The 13,242-nt window shown below is 37.0% G+C and overlaps 2 protein-coding genes across 2 annotated transcripts in view; one reads left to right on the forward strand and one right to left on the reverse strand.

Annotated features, from left to right (window-relative positions):
- Nucleotides 1-1,656, reverse strand: part of gorasp1b (golgi reassembly stacking protein 1b) — a 6,335-nt gene extending 4,679 nt beyond the window's left edge. Inside the window, exons 1-3 of the mRNA XM_016471503.1 lie at nt 1,578-1,656; nt 421-501; nt 126-329 (exon numbers count right to left, since the gene is read on the reverse strand). Coding sequence (XP_016326989.1) covers nt 126-329; nt 421-501; nt 1,578-1,631 — 339 coding nt within the window. The 5' untranslated portion in view covers nt 1,632-1,656. The remainder of the gene's footprint in view (nt 1-125; nt 330-420; nt 502-1,577) is intronic.
- A 304-nt stretch (nt 1,657-1,960) lies between these two features.
- ttc21a (tetratricopeptide repeat domain 21A) overlaps nt 1,961-13,242 on the forward strand; it is an 18,949-nt gene continuing 7,667 nt past the window's right edge. Inside the window, exons 1-19 of the mRNA XM_016471491.1 lie at nt 1,961-2,148; nt 2,230-2,359; nt 2,485-2,595; nt 2,678-2,844; nt 5,258-5,380; nt 5,459-5,616; nt 5,692-5,776; nt 6,621-6,719; nt 7,018-7,210; nt 7,808-7,905; nt 8,076-8,270; nt 8,375-8,510; nt 8,671-8,828; nt 9,736-9,945; nt 10,940-11,178; nt 12,425-12,497; nt 12,589-12,696; nt 12,774-12,915; nt 13,005-13,105. Of these exons, the coding sequence (XP_016326977.1) occupies nt 2,122-2,148; nt 2,230-2,359; nt 2,485-2,595; nt 2,678-2,844; nt 5,258-5,380; nt 5,459-5,616; nt 5,692-5,776; nt 6,621-6,719; nt 7,018-7,210; nt 7,808-7,905; nt 8,076-8,270; nt 8,375-8,510; nt 8,671-8,828; nt 9,736-9,945; nt 10,940-11,178; nt 12,425-12,497; nt 12,589-12,696; nt 12,774-12,915; nt 13,005-13,105 (2,553 nt within the window). The 5' untranslated portion in view covers nt 1,961-2,121. The remainder of the gene's footprint in view (nt 2,149-2,229; nt 2,360-2,484; nt 2,596-2,677; nt 2,845-5,257; nt 5,381-5,458; nt 5,617-5,691; nt 5,777-6,620; nt 6,720-7,017; nt 7,211-7,807; nt 7,906-8,075; nt 8,271-8,374; nt 8,511-8,670; nt 8,829-9,735; nt 9,946-10,939; nt 11,179-12,424; nt 12,498-12,588; nt 12,697-12,773; nt 12,916-13,004; nt 13,106-13,242) is intronic.

Genomic DNA, 13,242 nt, shown 5'->3' on the forward strand with positions numbered 1-13,242 from the left:
TAAAGGTATTTTTTGTAGGGGTCTCAGACTTTTGGACCTCACATGGAAAAAAAATGGATGGCCAAAAAAAAAATAATAATAATAATGATATTTATAATGATTAGAAATCGAACAGCGCAGCTCACCAGCACATGCCAGACGTTGTGATTGGCCCCTTGGAAAGAGCAGAAGCGAACGCTGGCCCCTAATAAGCCCTGACCGCCCCACATGTTACTGGGAACGACCTCCAGCTCTCTGATCTTCATCACTTTACTGCTGTACACCTCCAGCTTCACCGGCTTCTCCACGTTTGCCTTCAGGAGGTCCTTCAGCAGGCTGCTCTCTTTATCCTGAGAGCAAACACAAACATCAACATCAGAGCATGCATGTTTTAGTGCAACGTGTTTGAGATGATCAGAGATTCAGGATTTGAGATCTCACCAGTCTGGTGTGCCCAATGGACAAAATAAAATCAAAGAAGGGCTCCAGGCCGGCTCTCTCTGCTGGAGAATTGTCCTGAATCTGGGCATCAAAGTGACAAAAATTATGCTTTCTGAAATACAATTTAATATGACCTAAATTCAACTTAAAATAAAAAAACCTAAAGGAATCCTATTGGAATTTCACTGCAAAAATGTCTTGTTTACCAGCACACGTATAAACATATTACTAAATCAAGATATATTTACTTGAGAAGCAACGTGATGCAAGATAAGTCTTGTACCAAATTTAAGTAAGTTTAAGCTTTAAAACAAGAACAAATATCCATCAATGGGTCAAAAAAAATAATCTTGTCTTGCCTTTGAATTAAGTTTATTCTTCTCACCCAAATGGCAGATATATATATATATATATTTTTTTTTTCAGAAAACAAGACTTAATATCTTGTGACAAGATAATATCTATGTTAAAGCAGCACTATGTAACTTGTGGCGTGTTAATAAACAGAGCTGCACACATCCCGCGGAAGAACATTCCGACCGGATCTACTTCTCTAAGTTTACGTCTATGGCGATTCACGCAGGTGTGTGTTACTCCGCAGCGGTGACCAGGCTACAATAGTCCGAATATAAGCACTTATTATAAGTGTACCGTAGTGATTCGGAATAAGACAAAAACGCGGTTTGGAAGATTAATTCATGATGTACTCGCTCATTACATGCATTTTGCAAATTTTTGAACACAGAAAAAGTTACATAGTGCTGCTTTAACAAGACATAATATATCTATATTGTTTAGCTTCTCAGCATCTTAATTTAAGAATGTTTAGATATTTGTACTGGAAAACGAGACACATATTGAGGAAAAACATGGTTTACAGTGTTGGAACTGATCCAGAAGGATCTTAATGGTAATTATCTTCAAAGAAAAACCTTTAAAGATTTTAAAACCCTTATTTTTTATAATACATTCAAGGAATGTATAAATCCTGTTCACATCCTGATGTGTTTTACTAGGACACGCCTGCAAAACCTTTAGGTCACACATCATGCACTTGATTAAAACCCTGTCAGTCGCTGATTCATCAGACTCGATGCCTAATTAAATGCAGTAATGACTAAATCAGTGTATTTTCCAGCTGTAAATATCGCACTCACCCCATGCACATGATATCCAGCCTCTGCAGCAAACACGCTTTGAATCAAACCCATCCTGAAGTGCCGGCAACCTACTACAGCCAAGGTTTGCTCATGAATATTAATTAGTACATGGGGACGTTGCTTGGTAACCTTCCTGAAGCGTATGGGATGTACTCATTAATATTCATTCAAACGTCTGCCTGTTAGCCAATCGCGTAGGACTTCTGGCTGAGCGTCTCGTGACGCAACGCCTTCGCCTTAGTAGAACCCGTACAGTCCATTGTTTAATCCTTCTTATTAGTTACCTCAAACATTAACGAGACGAAAAGCGAAATAGAACAGTACGGGATACATATAAAAACGAACAAAATGGCTCGTAACCCAGCGTGTTTAATCAGACGTGAGTAATCAATTTCAGAAGATCGATTGAAATCAATAACACAGGCGCCGCTGTCTGTGTTTGATTATTATTCCTGCGCAGGTGGTTGCCTAACGTATGTGTCCGTTATTTTAAATCACAGGTGCTGTTTTATTTGATTTAGTTGAATTATCCCGATAAAATATGTCAGAAAACGACAAAACGTGTTTGGTAAGTTTTAATTTTATCGTTTTTATTGTATTTTAATGAAAACGTACATTAGAAAACAACGACTGATGTTTGTTTTAACAGCCGTTAATTATTTATTACATGAGGGAGAAATACTACAGACATGCCATAAACACAGCTGTGAAGAGTTTAAAGTTGTACAATAATGATCCAGTGCTCCGATTCTTCAAAGCTTTTGCAACTCTGATGGAAGGTAGGTAGTTTTACGTCCATATTCTTCATTTTTACACGTGTTTATGATACTATTGTTGATTATTATGATGGTTAAGTGGCGTATGGCAACTGATGATGATGATGGCTCTTCCTCTTGTATTGCAGGTAACACACAGGAGGCTTTAAGAGAGTTTATTCAGCTGAGAGATCATCCTTATCTGTCTCTGTGTTCAACAGCAGCTCTCATTTACGCACACAGACGCTCTGAAGCTACTGGTAACTACATTCACTGAACTGAGTGACTGGCGAATGAAGCATTGGTTCAGTGATATTCTGTGTCTTCCTTCATCCACATGAGATCTAGAAGCTGTGAACCAGCTGAACTGGGAGCTGAAGCTGTCTGGATCCGCAGCCGGTGACCGAGCGTTGTATTACGCAGCGCTGCTCTACTGGATCCTGGAGCTGGACCTCAAAGCCAGAACATGCATTAAAAAGATGCTGAAACTCTCTGAAACATCGCCGGAGGTTTGTGTTAAAGACCTCAACTCTATAATACCTACATCATACTGATACATGAATTTCTAAAGTCTCTAAATGATCAACATGATCAAAACACACTCAATCTACTCAATGTTCAATTTATTTATAAAGCACTTTAAAACAACCTTAGTATACCAAAGTGCTGTACACGGTTACATTGATCCAATCACACAATAGAGTAAACACATCATTAGAAAACCACAGTCACAAAACATTGAAAAAATATGTTTTAAAAGACTTTTAAACTCAGACACTGGAGAAACTATTCTGATGGATAATGGCAAATTGTTCCATAGCTTGGGGCCAGCAACAGCAAAGGCTCCGTCACCCCTGAAATTCAATCCAGCTCTGGGAACCACAAGCCGATGCTTAGTCTGTGATCTGAGTGATCTAGCTGGATTGTGTACTATAATCAACAGAGAGATATGGAGGAGCAAGGTTGTTTAGAGCTGTGTACACGAATAGCAGAATTTAGAATTGGATGCGATAATTAATCGGTAACCAGTGCAATGAATGCAAGATAGGCGTGATGTGATTCCTTCTGCGACTGCCTGTGAGCAAACGAGCAGCCGCGTTTTGGACAAGTTGCAGACGATGAATAGATGAGACCGGCAGCCCATAATATAGCGAGTTGCAGTAGTCAAGTCGTGAAGAAATGAAAGCATGAATGACAATTTCAAAACTCTTCCTGCTTAGGAAGGGTTTAACTTTTGCTAATCTTCGCAGATGGTAGAAGCTAGCACTCACAGTAGAATTAATTTGTTTGTTCAGCTTTAGGTCACTGTCCAGTATGAAGCCCAGATCCTTGACCTCAGCAGAGCAATATGGGGAAAAAGAGCCCAGATCAACGGTGTTCAGATCAGTTTTCTCGTTAGGCCTAAACAGAACAATTTGAGTTTTATCGTCATTCAAATGCAAAAAATTATTGGTAAGCCATGTTTTCAATTCTTGGAGACAGGCTGTTAGTTGGTATAATGCAGACTTGTCATTGCGCTTAAGTGGTATGTAAAGCTGGGTATCATCGGCATAGCAGTGATATGACACATCGAATCTCCTAAAGATTGAACCAATGGGTAACATATACAGCAAGAACAATAATGGTGCTAAAGTTGATCCTTGAGGAACACCACATGAAGAATATGCTACAGAAGAGGAATATTGCCCAATACTGACTGAAAATCTTCTGTTAGACAAAAAGGACCGAAACCAGTCAAGTACAGTACCTCTAATACCAATGCAGTGCTCCAAGCGAGACGGCAGAATACCATGGTCAACAAAATCAAATGCTGAACTGAGATCTAAAAGCACTAAGGCCATATTATTACCAGAATCATTGGATATTAAAATGTCATTAAAGACCTTTCTGTCGTCTGATTGGTAGTTTAGAGTTTTTATCAAGTAAAACGTCTTTTAGTGTAATTGTACAAATGTCCAGCTTCAGCTGATGCTTTGCGTGTCTTTTTACATTTACATTTAGCAGACGCTTTTATCCAAAGCAACTTACAAATGAGGACAATGGAAGCAATCAAAATCAACAAAAGAGCTATGACAAGTCTCAGCTTAAAAACGTAGCAAGGTTTTTTTTTATTATATAATAAATAAATAAAAGGAAAACCGATAGAATAAAAAAAGAAAATAGCAAGCTAGTGTTAGAGGCTTTTTTGCTTTTTGTTAATTGTATAATAAATAAAAAGAAAACAAATAGAATACAAAAAGAATAGAGAAGCTAGTGTTAGTTAGTAAAGGAATAGTGCAAGTCTAAAAGGGGAAAGTTTTTTTTTTTTAAAGAATAGAATTAGAATAGAGAGTGCTAGAGTTACAGGGTCAAATAAAGATGGAAGAGATCAAGTAAACGTCAGAATAACTGTAGTAATATTTCCCGGACTGAAGCAGCTCGGCTTTACTTGATTCTCCATCAATCATTTTTTAGAAAAATCAGTGCTTTCATCATATTTCATCATATAAATATCAGCATCTGCAGCAAATTACATATTTTTGCGCTGTTCAGGTCTCTGAATAAAACCGAGCTGTTTTTCCTCCATATTCTAGATATAATAATAACCTATAAAAGCCTGATGGATCAAATATGATACTCAATAACAAAAAAACATGCTTTTTTTATGTACAAAAGCTAAATAAACATTTATGATTTATGAGAAAAAAAATAATTTGACTTTCATATGTCAGGTTTACACTGTTAAATGCCACTAATAATGACAAATAATTGAATAAAAATAGCGTTATTTTAATACATTTCATCGAAAGGTTAAATGACCCGTTCCATTTATTATATTTTGTAATATTATGTTAATATGTCAGATTTTAAAGGCTTAAATGCCAGTGTAGTTGGAAATATTGCATTCAGGCTGGTTGATGAATTGTTTGTCTTTATTACCAGGGGCTTATTCTGAAGGGCTGGATTGTGTTGACCTCTGACACTGAAGAGAACAGACCTCAGGCTATACGCTACTTTGACAGCGGTGTTCAGGACGCTGGGAATTTATTTGGACTCATGGGAAAAGTAAAACGTGTTGAGAAACATACCGATTAACTCTTTTGAATAATGGTACAGGGACTAAGCTGTTTCTTTGACGTGCAGATGGAGTTCTTCATGGCGAAGCAGAACGAGCAGTGCGCCCTTGACATCGCCAACCAGATCATCGCCTCTCATCCAGACTTCAGCCCGGCGCTCCTCATGAAGATGAAGGTGTTCGTGTCTTTGCGTGACTGGGAGCAAACGGAGGCGGTCGCACAGAGGTGTGTGCTACTCTCAGCTTATCATTTAATAGAGAGGTTTAGATGGTCTTCAGTGTTTCTGCTTGAAATGTGCAGAGTTCTGGAGAGAGACAGACGTGATCTGAAAGCTCTTCAAATGATGACTGTCATCGCTGCGGCTAAAGATGGAAATATGGAGCTGGTAATTCTGTTCCTTTTTATTTAAACGCATATTGCCTACATTTTTAAGACCGATTGAAATCATTATAGCACTAGGAAAGCTGATGTGACATTTGTCGTTTTAATTTAGTTTAACATGATGTACTAAAATAACTAAAACTAAAACCAAAATAAAAATAATAAAAACTATATAGACAATAAAAAGTAACAACACATGCATACAAAAATGCTAAAAATGGAAAGTCTAAACACTGATTCAAGACAAAAATATAATAGCATCTCAATTATTCTAAAATAACACTGATTTGAAGTTTATTCAACACTTGGAAATTAAATATGCCTTTTCTAAGATTTGTTTTTAATTCAAGTTTTTGTTGCAATGTTGTTTTGAGATTTTTTTTGTAGAGTTCAAAACTCAAAAACTGTCATTAAAAGACTGAAATTCTTGGGGAAATATAATATTCACTATATTTTAATAACTATTACTTTATTTATTTTTACTTTTTAAAAATGTTTTAAAATGTTGAAATGGTGCACTGAAAAAAATATGAAGTAAATAGGGTTTACTTAGAAACAATTTCAGAAATAATCACAAATAAATGGATACCTAAAATTATAAAGACTGAAATAGTGTTTTCTTGTAAAACGTGTTCCTATAATCTGATTTATTTGCAACATCCAAAAAAATAATAATAATATTTTTTTAAAGCGAATGAAGATTTTTAAAAAATGTTTAAAATCAACATTAATACAAATATTGGCACGTTTTAAATTATAATAAGTTAACATTTTTTCCCTTTTTTCTGTCATCTCACACATTCTGTTTTGTCATTGACCCACGAATGTTATTCCATTCTGTGTTTCAGGTGAAAGTGCGTCTTCAGGCTTTAATGAGTGCGGTTGAGATCTCTGAGCCCTGCAATCCCAGCCTGCATGTGGAGATCACAGCAGCCATCAGCCGACTGGTGCCAATCACTCTAAACATCCTCTTATACACCTTTACCGCAGTTTATACATTTAATTCTGTGTCATTTAATAGGTTAAATAGATCAGGCTTGTGTACAAAGACTGAACACACACTGTCCGCACTGGGAGTGTTTGTGTCCCTAAGTGTCTGTTTCTATGATACTTCTTGCCCTTGGGATGTTCCTGAGCTATTAATTTCTGTTTTGGAAGACTAATCTATCCTGCCTGATTATAACAGTAGTCTCTGTCTAAAGCACAAGTCACTGAAATGCTCCAAACTATTTTTCCGAACTGCAGTGTGGACACAACCCAGAGATCCTGCAGATGTTGACGGTGTTTGTGCGTCGAGTGTCTTCACGCACACCAGTGGTGTCTGATGTCATCTGTGAGCTCGGCTATCTGCTCAATCACCAAAGCAAGTATAAGGATGCCCATAAATGCTACTCTACAGCACTGAAAACAGAGCCCAAGTGCACCTCCGCATTAGTAGGTACAGTATCATCACATCCAGGCAGCAACAATATCATCACTGTACAAAAACACTATTTTCATCCCAACATCAAAAGAAAAAAATTATCATAATAAAAAACAGTGTTGCAATGCAATGTTGCATTATTATTTTTTGCATTATTTGAATTGTGAAGTATTTATATACCATTATACTATTTTAAAACATTGTGCATTGTGTCCAGATGTGTCTAATACTGTATGATAAGGTCATGATAATATTTGTTGATCCTGTTGTAAATATTTACTTTACTGCAATTATTTGTGCTGATTACAGTAAACATTTGAAAGTTTATTATATCATATGAGAATGAATATTGAGTATAATTTACAACTAAACAGATACAGTTCAGTGGTCTGGATTATTTACTTTATGGTATTACAGTAATAAGAATGATTTTTTTTTTTTTTTGCATCTCTGTAATATGAATTTGATAGAATGTGTTTTTAATTGTTATTAAAATATTGTTGCAATGCAAAAAATCTTAAAAGTCTTAAAAATAAGCTTCATTTTCTTGTCAAAAATCTTTGTTGAACTCCAATCGTTCCTATGGTATATGCATATACCATATTTTTATAGGCACTATTAGATGCCAGCTGATGTGCGATCAGCTTGAGGAAGCTGCCCAGCAGCTCGCGTTCTTCTGCGAAGTGCAAGAGTCTCTTGGAAATACAGCGGTAAAAAGCTGAAATATTACAATTTCTGCTGTCTGACTCACTCTTCATATTGCCACCCATTTAGTATTGGAATTAGTGTCTTTATTACATGTTTAGATGGGTAGTAATTAACCACACGCCTCTGTTGTATATTTTTAGTACTAGTGATGTACATGTGTTTGATTTAACAGGAAGTTCCTCTGCTGAAGGCCCTGTTGGGCAGGAAGCAGAGCGCAGGTGAGGAGACGGTGATGCAGCTGCTAAAAGACGCCACAGAGCGCCATTTCTCTGCTCTTCGTGGGCTAAATTATGGTGTGGAATACCTGCAGATGCTGGACCTCAATTTCCTTCTGCAAATAGTGTGCATGCACCTGGAGTCCAAACAGGTAATACAGACTTCATAACGTGTCAAAATAAACAGTGATCACCAACTAGATAGATAGGTAGGTAGCTAGATACCGTTTTTAATATTGTTTTTACCCTTTTCCAGGATTTTGCCCTCGTTCCTGGACAAACTCCACCATTTTGGCTCAAACACTCAAATATGATCTTGGAAACAGTCATCAAAGCTGTTCCTGGCATGTCGGTGAGCTGTTATTATATGGCATACATCAAGTTCCTTCTAGGTGAGTTTCAGAGTTAAAGACTTGAGCTGAGCTGATGTTAATCATTGCTGTGAAACTCTGATAACTGTCCCATAATGTAGGGCTGCACGATTATGACAAAAATCATAATTGTCGATTATTCCCTTGACATTGTAATTGCGATTACATAATGCCTCTGCAGGTGAGCACAGGACAGCCCAGCACTTTTTGAACCTGTGCATAGAGAAAGGTCCGTCTGTCCCGGAGGTACACCTCCTGCAGGCCCGTCTGCACGTGAGCGCTGGAGAGCACAGCAGGTGTCTGAGCTGTCTGGAGTCTGCTGTCAGCGTCAACTTTGAGGTCTGAACAGTAAAGAGTGCATTTATAAAAATAAAAATAAAAATGGTCAAATACACAGTATTTGCAGAAAGCCTCTATTAGAGGCATATGTTATATATATTTTTTTTTGTTTGTTTTTTTAATCCCACCTTTTGCATTTATTTATTTTTCCTGTAGCCTACTTATAATGTTAGTTTTGTTTTTTGTTCCAAAAGCTCATAACTTATTTTTTTTATGATTATTTTTACTATCTCTTTGAACATCTAATAGACATTGATAGGGAAATATGTACAGTTTGTCTAATGGCAGAAGCTTAGAACAAGCCATTTTTGCAGTTTCTGTCATTTCTGTTTTTCACTGGGGAGGAAGTTTTGAGTTACCGTTAAAAAGTCTGGGTTCAGCAAAGCTTTTAAATGTTTTGGAGGAAAAAAAAGACTCTTCTGTTCACCAAGGCTGCATTTATTTGATCAAAAAATACAGTAAAAATGTGAAATATTATTAGAATTTAAAACGTCTGTTTTCTGTGTGAATATCTGTTAAACTGTCATTTATTTCTGTGACGTGCAGCTGTATTTTCAGCATCATTACTCCAGTCTTCAGTGTCACATGATCTTTCAGAAATCATTCTAATATGTTGATTTGCTGCTCAAGAAACATTTCTGATTGTTTAAAACAGTTCGATATTTTTGTGGAAACCATGATGCATTTTATTTTTCCGGATTCACAGATGAACAAAGTTCAAAAGAACAGCATTTATTTGAAATAGAAATCTTTTGTAACATTAAAAATGTCTTTACTGTAACTTTTGATCAATTTAATGCAGCCTTTGCTGAATAAAAATATAAATTTCCCCAAACTAATGAACTAGACGATATTTCAATATTTTTGTGTGTGTGTGTGTTTTGAGCTCATGTCTGTGATTTATCAGGTTCGAGACCGATTCCAGTTCCATCTGCTCAAAGCTCGTGCTCTGCTGAGATCTGGAGACCTGAAGAACGCCATCCAGTGTCTGAAGATCACCATGAACATGCCTGGGGTCCGCAGGCCCTCAGAGGGGCCGCAGTTCTTCATCTCCCCCAGCGAGCGAGTGTCTGTGTACCTGGAGCTCACAGAGGCACTGAGACTCAACGGAGAGCAGGTCCAGTGTGCTTTTGTTCTCCTGTAGCATTTTAAAGGAATGCACAATAATTATTCAACAAGCATTTGATCCGACTAATAGGGATGCATCGAATGCAACCGAAATTAAATTAGAATAAGCGAAACGACTGAATAAATTGTACGTGATGCGATCCAATAGAGGTGCGCACTAATGCAGCAAACATGTCTGTCATGTGAAAGCATTTAAAAGTGTCTGAGAAAGACACAAAAATCATTACAAGCACCGACAGCGAGAGACTGTTTAGCACTGCATCGCATGTCTTCGATGAGAAGAGGAAGGGTGGTTGATGCTGGTTTACTGTATGATGATTGAAATCGCGTATCTGCTCGTTAGCCAGGGTTCAAAGCGCGAGGAAAATCTGCGCTGAAACAGTGTTACTCGTCAGCTGCTCAGTAACATTTTTATGCATTCTTAAAATAAAATAAGAAGTTTTACAGTAATAATTACAACAGCTCTATTAATACACGTATTACAACACTTCAAATTGGGATCTGTAATATGTTCTAATGTTTTAAAAGAATTGTCTTCTGCTCAGCAAGGCTGCATTTATTTGTACAGTAAAAAATACATGCCTGATTCAAGAAGGGGGTCTGAAAAATGTCCCAGAAATATTATTTTACTAACTTATCAATTTTAAGTTAAATTGTGTTTTATTGGTGTGGTGTCTGCTAGAATGTTAAAAAATGTTCAGTGTTAAGTAAATGTTGTTAATTTAAAATTATCGTTGTTTTGTAATTGATTTTTTTTTTCTTTCTTTGAATAGCTAGACAACGGTAAAAAGCACATTTTGGCTATTTAATTTATGCAATGGTGAAAAATATTGGCAAAATATATGGGGAAAAACTGGTCCAGTGTTTCATTTTGTTCGGCTTCGGCCAAGAATTTTCATTTCTGTGCATTTCTACTAAATAGCCTCATAATCTACTGAGTTACTGTCTTGTGCTGTATGTTGTAAAACGTTCTCTTTCATCAGCACGAGGCCACTAGAGTTCTGCAGGACGCCATTCTGTGTTTCAAAGGCACACCGGAGGAGACGCGTCTCATGCTTGCTAATGTGGATCTGGCTTTAGCGAGAGATGACGTGGACGCCGCTGTAGTCGTGCTGCAAAACATCCTGCCTACTGAGTCAGCCTACATCCAAGCCCGAGAGAAGATGGCACATATATACTTGGAGAGGAAACACAATGAGAAGCTTTACATCACATGTTACAGGTGAGAAATCTCCTTACATTCGGTGTGACAGGTCATAGGTCATGTCCAAGTCATATTTTTAAAAGAGAAAATAAACCTGATGTAAATATTTGCTTTATTATATTATATAGTATATTTAAATTATTTATGAATTGTGTGTATGCTAGGGCTGTAAAAAAAAAATTTGAATTTCGAATATTCGTCGAATTTAAAATAAAAATCCATATTCGAATGCGAAAACGTTGCATTCGAATTTTAGGTGTGTGTTAAGGAGGCTGCCTTATCAGTGGCGCACGAGATGCGATGACGATGTGAGTGTCGTTGCATTTTAATGTTTTTGTTAGCCTATCCAGTTGAAGCCACTAGATGCGGCGCTGCTGTGTTGTTAATTACAAATATTGCGGGAAAAGAGAACATCAATGCGGAGAAGATCTTGTTTACGTCAAAACTGAAACCAAGCCGTTCACACAGAACACATATTTCGTGCATTTTCTAGAGGGACATCTATCACCGTTGCACTCGCGTCTCACACAAAAGAGCCGCATGTTTAGAAAGCCATGTAAAATTAATGCAAGTTCAACTTTGAAAAAACATATCTCGAGTCTTTTTGGCAGGGTTTTTTCCCCATCTCACTGCAACTCGTGTTTTGTGATTGGCTTTCGGCCCTTTGTAGCCTATTAAACTATGCATACATACATGATGCTGTTTTGTTGCAACTTAATTATAAGTTTATAAACATTATTTTAAACATTATGCACTTTTTTTCACAGATAGTCATGTCATCTTATGCTTTGAATAAACGTGCATTAGTAATATTTTGCTCGATGCACCCTCTTGTGGCCTCAGGAGAGAAGCCAAAAGCTTTTCTTCATCCTAACTGAAAGTATGCATTTTAAATTTGAATATAATTCGAATTTTGATAATATTTAACTACAAAATTCTAATTTAGTTTTTCAGCCATTTCGACAGCCCTAGTGTATGCAGTAGACATTTTACAGCCGACATATTTAGTAATGTTAGTTCATGTTAGCCTAGGTCTAATAAATAATCAATCAATTAAACGGTTTTAACAATGTTTTTAAAATATGAATTTAACATTAACTTACATTAATCATATTTTATTATTTCTTTTGATTTATGGGTGAAATATAAGATTCACTCTGTGTACAGTGAAGCTGTAAGAGAACTTATTACAGGTTTTTTTGTTTTTGGGGGGGGGCTATAGCATGCTGTTGTGGAAGTTTAATTGCTGTCTTAAATGTTTCAGGGAAATAAGTGAGCAGCTTCCAGGAGCTCATACTAGGATCTTGCTGGCTGATGCCTTCATGAAGATACACCAGGTATATATATTTAATGTTTTGACATTTGTGGCTTCTCAGTACCAAACTTCTCTATATATATCTAAACCATGAAAATATCTTGTTCTTAAAGCCCGAGGAAGCAGTCAAGATCTACCGAGAAGTAGAGAAAATTGCTCCGAAAGATACTTTAGCCAAGAAAATAGGCCAGGCTTTAGTGAAGGCTCATGAATATGACACGGCAAGTGGCTTCTACAAGTTTAATTGAACATGTTAAAGGAACTGTTTGTTTCTCATCTGTAATGGCTTATGTTTCAGGCTGTGAGCTATTATGAGACTGCTCTGAAGACGGATACGCTGGACTGTCTTGTGAGTGTAGAGCTGTCCGAACTGCTGCTTAAACTGAAACGATTTGAGAAAGCTCAGCAGGTCCTGGAAAAGGCCTTGGAACATGAACCTAGTACAGAATGACATTCAAACAAACATATCTGGACCATGAGAAACAGAAATTGTTGTTCTCAGCATGCCATTTTTGTTCTGCTTTTACAGCTGCTGTGTTGGCTACCATGATGAGTGAAGTAACAGTTTTACGAGTTTTAGTAAAAGTACTACGTGCCAGGAATGAGTCTGCCCTGGACGTCATGAAAAGGGTTTGTTTTTAAAGTTACATTAAACATTAAAGGAATAGTTCGCCCAAAAATGGCCATCCAAGATGTAAATTAGTTTTTTGTCAGCAATGGATGCTCTGCAGTGAATGGGTGCCGTCAGAATGAGAGTCCAAACAGCT

Source organism: Sinocyclocheilus anshuiensis, unplaced genomic scaffold (assembly GCF_001515605.1).
Source record: "Sinocyclocheilus anshuiensis isolate Anshui unplaced genomic scaffold, SAMN03320099.WGS_v1.1 scaffold184, whole genome shotgun sequence".
In the NCBI taxonomy this organism is placed as follows: domain Eukaryota; kingdom Metazoa; phylum Chordata; class Actinopteri; order Cypriniformes; family Cyprinidae; genus Sinocyclocheilus; species Sinocyclocheilus anshuiensis.